Source organism: Protopterus annectens, chromosome 5.part0 (assembly GCF_019279795.1).
Source record: "Protopterus annectens isolate FY-2018-M chromosome 5.part0, PAN1.0, whole genome shotgun sequence".
In the NCBI taxonomy this organism is placed as follows: Eukaryota; Metazoa; Chordata; order Ceratodontiformes; family Protopteridae; genus Protopterus; species Protopterus annectens.
In genome coordinates, this window is record NC_056735.1 from 1,109,901,959 (window position 1) to 1,109,915,137 (window position 13,179).

General features: G+C 45.9%; 1 protein-coding gene across 1 annotated transcript in view; it reads right to left on the reverse strand.

Moving 5' to 3' along the window:
• LOC122801544 (mitochondrial intermediate peptidase-like) overlaps positions 1–13,179 on the reverse strand; it is a 470,643-nt gene that overhangs the window by 208,671 nt on the left and 248,793 nt on the right. Inside the window, exon 2 of the mRNA XM_044070972.1 lies at positions 2,819–2,940. Coding sequence (XP_043926907.1) covers positions 2,819–2,880 — 62 coding nt within the window. The 5' untranslated portion in view covers positions 2,881–2,940. The remainder of the gene's footprint in view (positions 1–2,818; positions 2,941–13,179) is intronic.

Sequence of the window (13,179 nt, forward strand, 5' to 3'; positions counted from 1 at the left end):
CCAGAGGTAGTTGTCACTAAATGCCCTATACACCAGAATAAGATCTCCTCTTATATATCTGTAACGACACTGTACAAGTTCAGATATTTTAGTCTTTCATAATAACTTAAATTTTCACATCCATGGATACACTTGGTATATTTCCATTGTACTCGTTCCAGTTTATTCATGCTTGTTTCCTTATTCAGTTTCCATACTGTTATTCCATACTCAAATTTGGGTCTAATGTAACTAATAAACAATTACTTCATTATTTTTGATTTCCTAGACTTTATAAATCTTTTTATACAACCTATAGTTCTATAACTATCATTAACCAATTGGTTGATATGACTAGAAAAACTCACAGCTGAATCTACCGATACACCCAGGTTATTAAATGAGTCTACAGTTTCAATCACTGTGTGCTGTATTACATACTCACATTTCAATTTATGCCTACGAAATCTCATATGCTTAGTTTTTGATGTATTTATCAACATATTATTCTCCTGTGCCCAAATAGTCAATTTAGTCAAGTTATTTTGCAGACATGCCTTATCTGTAACACATGTAATTAGTTTTCCCAATTTCAGGTCTTCTGCATATAGACTGTAGAACACATCAGATGAAAAAGTTAGGTCTGAAAGATACAATCCAAACAAGTAAGGGCCTAGGACAGAGCCCTGTGGGACACCCTGACTGTAACCAAGCATTTAGTCTGTCCAGTTGCTGTATGATACTTGCCATGTCTATTTGTAAGCCATGCAGCTATCCATCTTATCAAGAGTACATCAATACCTAGTTGTACTAATTTATTGATCAGTGTTATGTGTATGACCCTGTCAAATGCTGAAGTTAAATCTATATAAATTACATCACAGCACAATTTTTCATTCATAGTTTATATCATACTGTTATAGAACATCATGTTACAGGTGGTAATAGATCTGTATGCATGCTGATATATGGTTTCAAGTCTCAGCCTATCCAGTTCTGACAATTACTTATCTAATATTACCTTCTCCATTATTTTTCCACAACATGAAAATAGACTTTAGGGTCTATATGACTCCTGGTTTGTTCTCCTCTCCTTTCCCTTAAAAGCAGGTTTAATAAGTGCATAGCTCCAAACTTGCGCTTATTAAACCTGCTTTTTAGGGAAAGGAGAGTAGGACAAACCCACAGTCATATAGATCCTTATATGAGTATACACTTGCCCAACCTACAGGTATTTCCAACATAACAGGCTGGAAGCATGAGGAGCTGCAAACATAGCTCAGGTGGTCGGAAGGTGTATCAGACAAGCCAAGTAAAGTCTGCCCACAGTCCAACTGATATAGGAAAAAAAATGTTGCCTTAAATCTAAAAAGGATGACCCAGTTTGAGAGGTACGTGGCTGGGCTGAATTCCCAAGCACTAAACCAGCAGGGTGGAAAAGCACTGAAAAAAAACACAAAAAAAAATAAGAGAGTTCAGAAAGCTGAGAAGTGACGTACAATCTTGTCAGATGAGGCCTGACTCTCAGATTCAAGAACACTGAAGATATGCATAAAGAAAAAAGGTGAGCATGCACCTGATTCTTGTTGGGTGCCAAGTGACATACACCCAACATAAGACACCAGCTGAAGGTGGCACATGCTGAATATAGGCATGATACTGGCATCAGACCATATGCCATTAGGCAGCTACTTTTCACCTGTGATTACAACTCCCACCGGGCATCAAATACCTGTTTGATGTTCAAGCCATGAGATAGAAGCCCTGGTGTTGAAAGTCATGACAGACCACCTTCTATAGTGGCTGACTAGCCTAAATGGACCTTAAGGTAGCTCCTAGGAGAGGACAGGAGACCTTGGCCCCAGTTTTGCTGATCTATCAAGATTACTCCTTGAGATCAGGTTGGTAAGCCACAAGCTCCAGTCAGGCTGGGGGACAACTGAGACAAGCATTCCAAGATATATGCCTCCTCCACTTCCCTTCTGTTCTGCTAAAATAAAGACTGATAGAGGATCAAACCTACAGAATCACAGGTCATGCTCAGCATCTGCTTAGACCACAGACCAGCCTAACACTGTTATACACTCTGGAGAACTAGAAAATAACCTGCCTGCAGTGATGCTTTATCTTATACCAGAAAAGCATGGTGGTTAGCGCCCCCCATTCTTCATGTGGGAAGCATGATGATTCCTTTTGTCTTTTTCACTAAAAGATGGACCTTAAGATTCTCCTTATGGAATCTTAAAGTTGCAGGTTTGAAACACTAACACATTTTACACTCAATCCATCCTTAAGACAGAAAGGCAATGGTAGTGCAGGTCTTGGCTAGTAATCTGTTTGTCAGGGACATTATGGATGCTTATTTGGCATGCAAACACTGGCCCTTCCTACAACAACAGCAAGGATCTTAATTTGAACCATGTGACAAACAAAAAAGAACTGGCATGTTGGATATGAGGTTAAGTATCTAGCATGTTGTCACAGCATGCACACTAAAGGGTAAGCAGATATCTCTGACAGCAGGATCTTCAAACTTTTATTGATGAAGTTAGATCAGTGAAGAAGATTAACCAAGTCCAATCCATGAATAATAAAGGGCAGTCATCAAGTTCAGATTTGTGCTCTGGTTCATCAGAAAAACATTAAAACAAATTATGCTTCAAATCTGGTTAACTAGTAATACCTGGACAATATAACCATCTATTTGTGAGAAGTGAAGACACAGCTTATTTTTAAACTGTTTCATAAACTTAGTTGTGGCAATCGACTACTTTTCTCTCATGTAAACACTTTTAAATACATACAACTGAAAATGTTCTGAACAGTTGAGTTATTTTACCTGTCAAATGGATTCTTCATGAAACACTGTTTCCAGACCATGGTTGCGACTGCTCTAGACATGAGATAGGAGTAATACTTAGCACCGTATCCCACAAGGTGGCTAAACCTCAACTGCCAAGCCTGAGGAAGAAACGACATACTCAATAAAGAAAAAAATGGTCAGCCCAGGAATTACATTTTCAAAACAAGAGTACCAAAACATTCCTGTTTTAAATATTCAAATGAGTATCTGAAAGATATCTGCAAAACTGTAACAGATATGCTCTTACCATACAGGGTGATCTGAAAGGAGTTTCCTCCTCCGATGACCTATACATGAGGATATCCTTCCTTGGAAGTTCTTGTGCTCAGAAGCATACTCCCTCCCCTTACCAGCTTATGCTGTGACATTAAAATGTGCTTAGCAGTGAAAAGCTTTCTAGTTCACTCCCCAAACAACGAATAAACACACTACTCACAAATCAAGACAAACTATAATCTGGCACTTCTACTGTTACAATAATACATCTTGATAGATAGAAATTTGTCTGACTTACTGGGAACACCCACAGCAGTCACAGGATGTAAGGGCAGTCCAAAAACTGAAAGAATGTGGGAGAGTATCTGTGATTTACAGGAAAGAATCCCCTCATACATATAACAGACATATATTTTCTTAATATAACCATTGATGTACAAGGAACCTTCACCCTCTCTCCCTACAAAAATACTTAACTTTTTTTCTCAGAGAGTCTGATGGGAAGGTGTGCCAGCATCTGATGCCACTAAGCAATGTGAATCATAGATTCTGACCCTGCATGGCATTTTATTGATAGCCACCGACTGACCAAATCTGAGATTCAACACCTAGAGTGTTAACAAGTGATATAAAAGTACACATCTGTCCAATTCACAAGGGCCTTCATTAGCTGAGGGTGGATGGAAGGAACTGTTCAATCAGGGAGAGATGATGTTAGGATCTTAGGAACTTCATAAACATCAACCGATATTGTAAGACTCCACCTGTAAAGTTTAACACTGAGGTGGAGAAATCATTTTTCAATTTCATTGCTTGTGTTCTGTTTAAGCTATAGCTACTGGAAACACTGCAGTGACGAGTTGGTGAGCCCTTAAGGATGAGAGTTTATGTAAGAATTTTTAGTGACAGGCACTATCAAAAGTCTTTGATGTGTTTAGGAAGATAGGCTTCCAGCAGTTCTACGGGTGTTGAAAGTATTAACAAAATTCAGCAAAGCAGTAGTTGTGCTGTAATTAGGATGGAAGCTTTGTTGACTTGGAGACAGAAGCTGGCTCTCTGATATACAGTCGAGACAAATACATTTTTCTAATATTTTTTCATAGGGCAGATAAAATGGCAATTACTCAATAGTTTGAAAGATAGATCTGCATTGATCCCACCCTTGTACAGAGGAATAATGAATAATTTTTCCATAGCCAAGGGATTTTATTTTCACATATGATGTGACAACCCTCCACTGGACCAGTAATCGAGGAGCCTGTTTCCAAGCCTGACTACGTGTAACTGCATGCACACAAGGTACTGCATTATCAAAATCATTCTCTATCAGGACATCTGCAGAGATTGCCTCAAACACACCTACTTGCTTCTTTTTCCACCCTCCCTAGCCAAAGGTATTTGGAATGGGGTCTCTCCTACAGCTCTGACTGCAGTAGGCTGCCCAAGCAAGTAGTGCTCCTCTTTAACCATTGCAGGCTTCACCATGGTTAGGTCAGAGGCCATCTCTCTCTTAGCAGTGGCCTGTTTCTCATCTACTAAGATAGGATATAACCTCTTGTGGTAGTTTGGTACCCTTGTTGTCTCCAGACAACTTACCACTGGCATTCTTTTATTCCCACTTGCTGGCTCCCTTACCTTTTGTTTCTCACCTTGCCTCCATGGACATTTCTATGCTACATGGCCCCACTGGTTACATTTAAAACATTTAACCCTTGATCCTGGCTGTGTATCTGAACTAGTAGCTTCTCCTGTTACTAGCGGACTCTTTTGGGGTGGTTCAGGCTTCCCACCATGAGTTCCCTTAGACCCATTTGCAGCACTGGGTATCCCTTTCCTATGCAGTGATGCCCTGCTTACTAGGTATAGATCTCCTTTTTTCCCTATCTCATCCGCAGTATTGCATTCTCTATCAGCCAACCAGATTCTCATGTCCTAAGGCAAAGTGCTAAGGGCTTGTTCCTTCACCAAAAGGTCTGCCAGCACCACTTCAAAAGTGGTGACCTGACACCCACTCACCCACCTCTGAACTCAGCAATATAATCACACACACATTCATCTGCCTTACGCCTATGCTCACAAAACTTTTTTTCTATAAGCTTCAGGTGTTAACTTAAAACATTCTAATAAACAATTTTTAACCATATTATAATTTAAGCAATCAGTATTAGACAATTTAGAAAAAATAAATTATGTACTCACCATAACGTTACATCTGAGTAGTTGTTCTTCATTTGTCTTCAATCTGTGGGTTACGGATCCATATCTGAACCGAATCGGCCGCATATCCAGCATCTGATCCGAGCTCAAAGCTCCTCCACTTACCCACAATTCCCCTGGTCTCCTTCCTCCCTTCAGATCGAGTTTGCTGCCCAATCACTCACACCTGACCCAACAGGACCTTGTCACTACCAGAAAAAAATTCCTGAACAAAAAGGAGGACAAAGGACACCCCAAAGGTGTCCACCTTCTATATTTACACAGCCAACAAACAGTTCAGACAAGGCCGGGGGATGGTTGAAGACAAATGAAGAACAACTACTCAGATGGAATGTTATGGTGAGCACATAACATTTTTATCTGAAGTAGTCTTCATTTGATTTTCAACCTGTGGGACAGAGTCCACAGCTACTAAACCCCTGGGGGGCCCTCATGGAAGGATATTCTGGAGCACAGGGGAGCCAAAGGATGCCCTGTTCCTGGATACGATGTCCGACCTATAATGAGAAATGAAGGTATGAGATGAGGATCAAGTGGCTGCAAAACAGATATTGACCAATGAAACTCTGGACCAAAAAGCTGTAGAAGTGGCCATAGATCTGGTAGTGTGTGCTTTCACCTGGCCTGGTGGGGAAGCCCCCTGACAGAATACGCCCGAATGATACATTGAGAAATCCAGCAGGCAATACTAACTTTGGAGAGTGGTTTCCCTAAAAAGGCTTTGGAGTAAGAAACAAAGAGACGGTCAGACTTACAAAATGCTTTTGTCCTGTGTAAACAGAAATGCAATTGTCTGTGTACATCCAACAAGTGCAATTTATATTCTCACTTATTTTGAAAATTTGGAAAGAAGACCGAGAGACAAATCATCTGATTAATGTTGGCCTCTGAAGCTACTTTGGGAAGAAAAGATGTCCTTATGAAAAAACATATAAGGGACTTTGACCGACAAGGCTTGAAGTTCCGACACTCTCCTGGCAGAAGTGATGGCAACTAAGAATGCTGTCTTCCAGAACAGAAATTGCAGATCCAACTGAAGCTGCAGGTTCAAAGAGAGGTGACACTAAAGCCTGAAGCATTAATGTAAGATCCCACGGTGGTGTAGGATCCTTCACCGGGGGTCACAGAAGAAAACTTTTAGTTATGTACTTACCATAACGATAGATGTATGTGATCCATCTCACCTACATTTATAACTGATCGGCTCTGACTCAGCCGATACACTAGCACGAAGTCTCTCATTGGCTGGGCCAACCCCCTTATACCAGGATGCACCAAGCCCAAACCCCCAGATCTTGTTTGCCCCACAACAACTCACTCACATGAGCCACTCCAACTGTACAATAGTGTTTCCTCCAAATCCAACAGGTAGGGGGAAGGAGGGCGGAGATGTAATGCGATCCTATCTCGCCTACATTCATAACTGATGGGACAGCATCCCTAGCACCTAGATCCTGGGAGGCTCACTGGAAAACACTCCTGAGCACTGTGGAACCAAAGGACGCCCGACCTCTAGAGGCATCGTCCAGTTTGTAATGAGAAATAAAAGTATGTGGAGAAGCCCAAGTGGCCGCTGCACATATCTCATCCACCAACAGTCTGGCGTGGAAGGCCACTGAAGTTGCCATAGCCCTAGTAGAATGTGCTCTAACTGGAAATGGAAGGTCCCTTCCTGTTGATGCATAAGTAAATGAAACATAATCCCTAATCCACCTAGCAATAGTGGTCTTAGTTACTGCTTTGCCAATCCTGTTATCTGCAAAGGCCACAAACAACTGGTCTGATTTCCTCTGCTGCTGTGTCCTATCCAAGTAAAACCTTAGTTGTCTATGCACATCCAACTGAAGTCTGTACTCTGCCTTGTTGGAAAATTTTGGAAAGAAAACTGGTAGCTCTATAGATTGCTGCAGACAAAGAGCAGAAGAAACTTTCGGAAGAAATGACGGGTTTAGTCTTAGAGATACTCTATCCTTGTGAAAGATCAGATAAGGGGGTTTAACGGAGAGGGCTTGAAGCTCCAAAACTCTTCTGGCTGAAGTAATAGCTACCAAGAAGGCAGTCATCCAAGATAAGAACTTTTGCTCACAAGTGGCCACCGGCTCGAAGGGATGAGACGTCAAGGCTCCTAAAACTACATTCAAATCCCATGGCAAAACAGGTTGCGACACCGGGGGGCGAAGCAACCAAGCTCCCTTAAGAAAGGCCTTACACAACTTATGACTCATGAGTGAAGGCTCAAAGGCAACATGATAATTAGAAATCGCTGCCAATTGGACTTTAAGCGTGGAGACAGTGGAACCCTGTCTAAAAAGAGTTGCCAAAAAATCTAATACTGTGGACACCGGGGCTGTCAGAGGGTCAAGGTTGTACTGCTGGGCCCAAATGGCAAACCTTTTCCATTTATTAGAATATATTTCCTTAGTGGAAGCTCTGTGAGAAGAAAACAGAATCCGGACTACCTCAGGCGAAAGGATATGCTGTCTAACTAAGGTCGGAAGTGGAGCAGCCAAGCCGTTAGCTTGAGAGTTCGCAGTGATGGATGGGCCTGACCTGACTGAAGAGTCAGGAGGTCTGGAACTGGGTCCAGAATCCAAGGATCCTTCACTGCATACTTCCGAAGGAAAGGAAACCAAACTTGGCGGGGCCAGTGTGGTGCGATCAAAATCATGTTTCTTCCCAAGCAGATCACCTTCTGAATCACCTTTGGCAGTAGTGGGACCGGACGGAAGGCGTAAAGCAGACCGGAGGGCCAATTGTAGACTAGAGCGTCCCTGGGTGACCCCCCCCCCCGGGGGGAATCAGGGAGAAGAAATTGCTGCACTTTGTGTTCCAAGGGCTGGCGAAAAGGTCACAACAGGGAAACCCCCACTTGGAGAAGATCCGAGCCACTACTCGGTCGTTCAGGGACCACTCGTGAGGCATCAGAATAACTCTGCTCAGCCTGTCTGCTATCACATTGGACTTCCCCGGAATGTGCGTTGCCACTAGAAATCTCTGGGAAGCGATCACCCAGTTCCAAACTCTCATGGCTTCTCTGCAAAGAGGATAAGACCTGGTTCCTTCCTGCTTGTTCAGGTACCATACTACTGCCATATTGTCTGAGAAGATTGCGATGGTACCCTTGGGAAGAGAGCAGTGAAGTGCCTGCAATGCTAGAAGCACTGCCCTCATCTCCAGGACATTGATATGTAAGTGGGTTTCATGATCCTGCCACGTGCCTTGAACCGTCCTGTCCAGATAATGCCCCCCCACCCTATCTGGGAGTCATCCGTGGTCACTGTGGCAATAGGGAAGGGGGGGCAGAAGAGTCGCCCCTGGTTCAGGTTGGAAGAGAGGAGCCACCAACGAAGATCTCGCCGGCAGGTTTCTGTAATGAGAATCGGGTAGGACAAGGGCAGATCTTGGTACGACCACTGGGTCGACAGGAGCCATTGGAGAATTCGCATGTGCAATCTTGCCAGAGGGACCAGAAGAATGGCAGCCGCCATCAACCCCAAAAGCTGAAGGACCATCCTGGCTGGGGCTTTGCTTCGGGGTAGTAAGGCTAGGACTTGGTTCTGTAGTATCTTTATCCTCTCTGTTGGAAGGAATGCTCGCATCTCAACAGAGTCTAGCTCTGTGCCTATAAAGGCAACATGCTGTGATGGCAGCAATACAGACTTTTCCCAGTTGAATGTTATTCCTAACAGATGTCCCAATTCGATGGTAGCACTCACGGCTTGAATAAGAAGATGCCTGGTGGAGGCGGTGAGGAGCCAGTCGTCTAAATACGGAAACACCTGGAATCCCAGATGTCTCAGGTGAGCCGTCACCACTGCCAGGCATTTGGTAAACACCCTGGGGGCTGTGGTGAGACCAAAGGGAAGGGCTCGGAACTGGAAGTGACTGGCTCCTAGGCGGAAGCGTAAATGTATCGTGGATGCCCTGTTTATCTTGATGTGATAATAGGCGTCCTTGAGATTGATGGAGCACATCCATACTCCTTTTTCCAGCAATGGGAAAATGGATTGCAACGTGACCATCCGGAACTTGGACTTCTTTATGAAGCGGTTTAGGTGGCTGAGATCCAGAATGGGTCTCAAGTCCCCTGTTCTTTTCGGCACCAAAAATAACTTTGATTAAGTTCCTAATCCGGTCTGGTCTGCGGGGACTGGCTGGATGACTCCCTTTCCGAGCAGCTTTGCGACCTCTATGGCTGCTTGATCCCGTTGACTGAGTGGCACGTCCGGGATTTTCCTTGATGGTGGAGGGGGACGGATAAAGGGAATGGTGTAACCTCTGGCGATGATACGAAGCACCCACTGATCCTGAGTGATGGAACCCCAGGCCCTTGGATGCGTCGAGAATCGACCCCCGACTGGCTCCAGAGACGCACAGTCGGGCAGTCCCTCAGGGACGCTGGAAGGAGGAACCACGAAAGGATTCGCGGTCTCCTGAGTTGCGGGGGCCTCCACCGCCTCTGGGGCGATGTCTTCCACAATAATCCCCCCCCCTGCCTCTGGGGGGTCACTCTGATGGGCAGGGAAAGACTTTTGGGACTTTCTGAATCACATCTTTCCTCCCCTCTGAGCCTTGGGATAAGGTCTCGAGGGAAGCGAAAAACGGGCCCCAACGGCAGACAAAGTCTTACCCTCCTGCTCACATCTAGTGAGTGTGTCTTTCACCTTGGGTCCAAAGAGGGAGGACCCATCGAATGGAGCATCAGTGAAGGAAGACTTGAACACCTCTGCAAAGTGACACAAGTGCATCCAGGCTTGCCTCCTAAGGGCTACGCCCGAACTCGCTGCCCTACCCGCCCCTTCGGCTTCATACGATATGAGCCTCATGGACGAGTTAACAATGGACGAAAGGGTAGATAGCTGGGCATTGACAGACTGCGTCAACGCCTCAGGCACGGTACCCGACAGGGTATCTCCCAACTCCTTTATGAGATCCCTTTGGAGCCTAGTAAAATGACATAAATAATTCAGCGACCACAGAGTAAAGGTCGCTGACGTCAGGGTACGCTTCCCGTACCTATCCATGCTCCTGGACTCCTTGTTAGGAGGATGGATAGAAGTAGATGCCTCTGCCACATCTTGCTGGGTGGCAGACGCCACCACCATAGCATCAACCGGAACTCCCTTGGTTAGAAACTCCTTGCCAGGGGGTGCGGATAAAAACTTGTTGGGGCGAGAAGGAACTGGCTCCACAGAATCAGGGTGTTCCTACACCCTTCGACAAATAAGGTCCAGTAACTCATCGAAGGGTGGAGACACCCAGGAGGCGGAGGGTTGGGCTCCGAAGGCCTTGAGGAAGAGTGACTCCTCCGTGGAAGGGGTTTTGGATGGCCAGTCGCCCCTCTGTCTCAAAATCTCCAGGATATCGGAGAACGAGACATCGTCAGAGGATGACTTAGGGGACCCCTCCACATCATCGAAGTCGGTGTCCGAGGTGACAGACTCATCTGGGGAGTCTATGTGCTTCCTCTTGCACAATTATTTCCTGGAAGGCTCCTCAGGCACGAACTCTGAAGGATCCTCAGAAAAAAGGGGACCACACAAGGAGGAATCCTCAGGCCTAGGAGCCACGCTGTCCAAAGACAGGGGGGCACCAGAAGCTCTAGCCACCGTGTCTAGGGAAGGAGTCGCAGATTCAGGTGAAGTCACTAGAGACTTGGCCAGAGCGTGCCTCATAGCCTCGAAGGCGGGCCCACCAGAATCTGAGGAGAGGCCCGTCCCCAAGACCATGACCGGTGTCGGGGTTCCCCTAGCTGAGGCGCCAAGAGGGAGACTCAAGGCCGAAACCAGAAGCCCCGACAAATCCCCCTCGGGCCCGGCTGAGGACACCCGAGAACCGAAACCTCTGGAAGGCACAGAAAGGGCTGGAGCTGAAGACGGTGCCGACAGACTAGCAGTGGGTCTTGGGACCGACTCAAAGACTTCACCCGACTCTACGAACTCCGACTCAGATGAGACCAAGGTTGTCGGAGGAGGAAGAAACGATATCGAAGGGGCTGGCACCGGGGCCGACTGGGCCGGAGCCGAAAATAATTTGGATAAGACAGGTGACTGGAGGAGCCTCTGGACCACCCTATCTACATCCGAGTCTGAAAGCCTGGAGGACCTGGAGGAAACAGAAGGGGGCCGAGCGACTTTTCCTATTGGCTCCGAAACAAGGCTAGGAGGCCGGATCCGAATCGGCTCCAAAAGGATCGGGGCCAAAGCAGACTCGAGCAGAACCGAGACCCCTTTCGGCGCCAACGGTTCAGGAGCCAACAAAACCGACCCCAGAGCAGAAACACTCTCCAGCGGCTCCGAGACCAATGAAGCCGAGGAAGGGGACAGAGTACCTGCTCTCTCATCCCGAGACTCCAAAAAACAGTGGAGCCGAGGAGGGAGACGACCCAGCTTTAGATCCTCTATCCTTCGGCTCCAAGGCCAGTGGAGCCGAGGAAGGGGACACAGATTTAGCCCTTTTTCCAGGCGGCTCCGACGGACTTGTCGGAGCCGAAGACTTCTTTTGCATCGATTTCGAAGAGGGAGAAGAAGCCAAAGCTTCCTCGAAGGCTGCTTTGATGAGACCCTTCAGGATAAGCTTAGTTTTTCTCTCGTGAAGTACACGAGAGGAGAAAGCATGGCAAACACTGCAAGACTCTTGCAAGTGTTTAGCCCCTAAACAATAAGCACAGATGGCGTGGCCATCTGTCAACGACATCTTATAATTGCATTTCGAACATTTTTTAAAGCCCAATGGCTTATGTTCCTTTTCTTTACCAGACATACCTACTGTAACACACTCAAAAACACACAAGGAGGGAAGGGGGGGGGAGCTCTAACTTAAACACTCTGAGAGATAGGGCAAAGGCCCTCTAACTCAAATGGGCCTAGCCCGCCAAACAGAAGGGATTACCACAACAATTCAAAAGACAAACACAGTCAATCACAATTGAACTAACAACCAGATAGCTATTAAAATAGCTGTTTGAGTATAAATTCTAAAGCTAGCTGTCCAAAAAGCGACCAAAAGGCCAAAAAAGAAGGGTACTTAGCCACAGCCAAGTCGAGACCATGTCGTTACTCTAGGAGCGGCAAATGAGATCTGGGGGTTTGGGCGTGGTGCATCATGAGATAAGGGGGTTGGCCCAGCCAATGAGAGACTTTGTGCTAGTGTATTGGCCGAGTCGGAGCCGATTCTCGGCTCCGAGACCATCAGTTATGAATGTAGGTGAGATAGGATTGCATTACATGTACCTTTAAGGAAAGTCTTGCAAAGCTTTGAAGATGCCAAGGAAGCCATATTCTCCCACACATGAAAGTTAGAAATTGCAGCCAGTTGAACTATGACTGTGGACGAACTGGTGCCTTGTTGAAAAATCCCTGAGAAGAATTCCAACACTGCAGAAACTGAAGCAGTAAATGGATCCAATGCACACTGCGAAGCCCATATAGAAAAATGTTTCCACTTGCTATAGTATACCTTCCTGGCAGAAGACTTGTGAGCTGCCACCAGAATTTGTCTGATGGGAGAAGATAAACCAGGAGTCCTGATAATTATGGGAACTGGAGCAACCAAGCAGTTTAGACTGTCCAGGTCTGGATGTCGATCCCTGAGGGATGAGAAATGAGATCTGGGACTGGATCCAATGTCCACAGTGTAGTCACCAGATGAGACCACAGAGAGGAAAACCAGACTTGGCAAGCCCAGAATGGGGCAATGGGGATCACGAAGCTCCCCAGCCTGCGAGCTTTCTGAAGAAATTTTGGTATCAAGGGTAGAGGAGGATAAGCATATAGAAGACCAGGAGGCCAAGCGTAAGTCAGAGCATCTCTGACGGGTTCAGAGCGAAGAACCTACTGCATTTTCCATTGGAAGGAGAGGCGAATAGATCGCAGCAAGGCTGACCCCACTTGTGAAAAATCTGT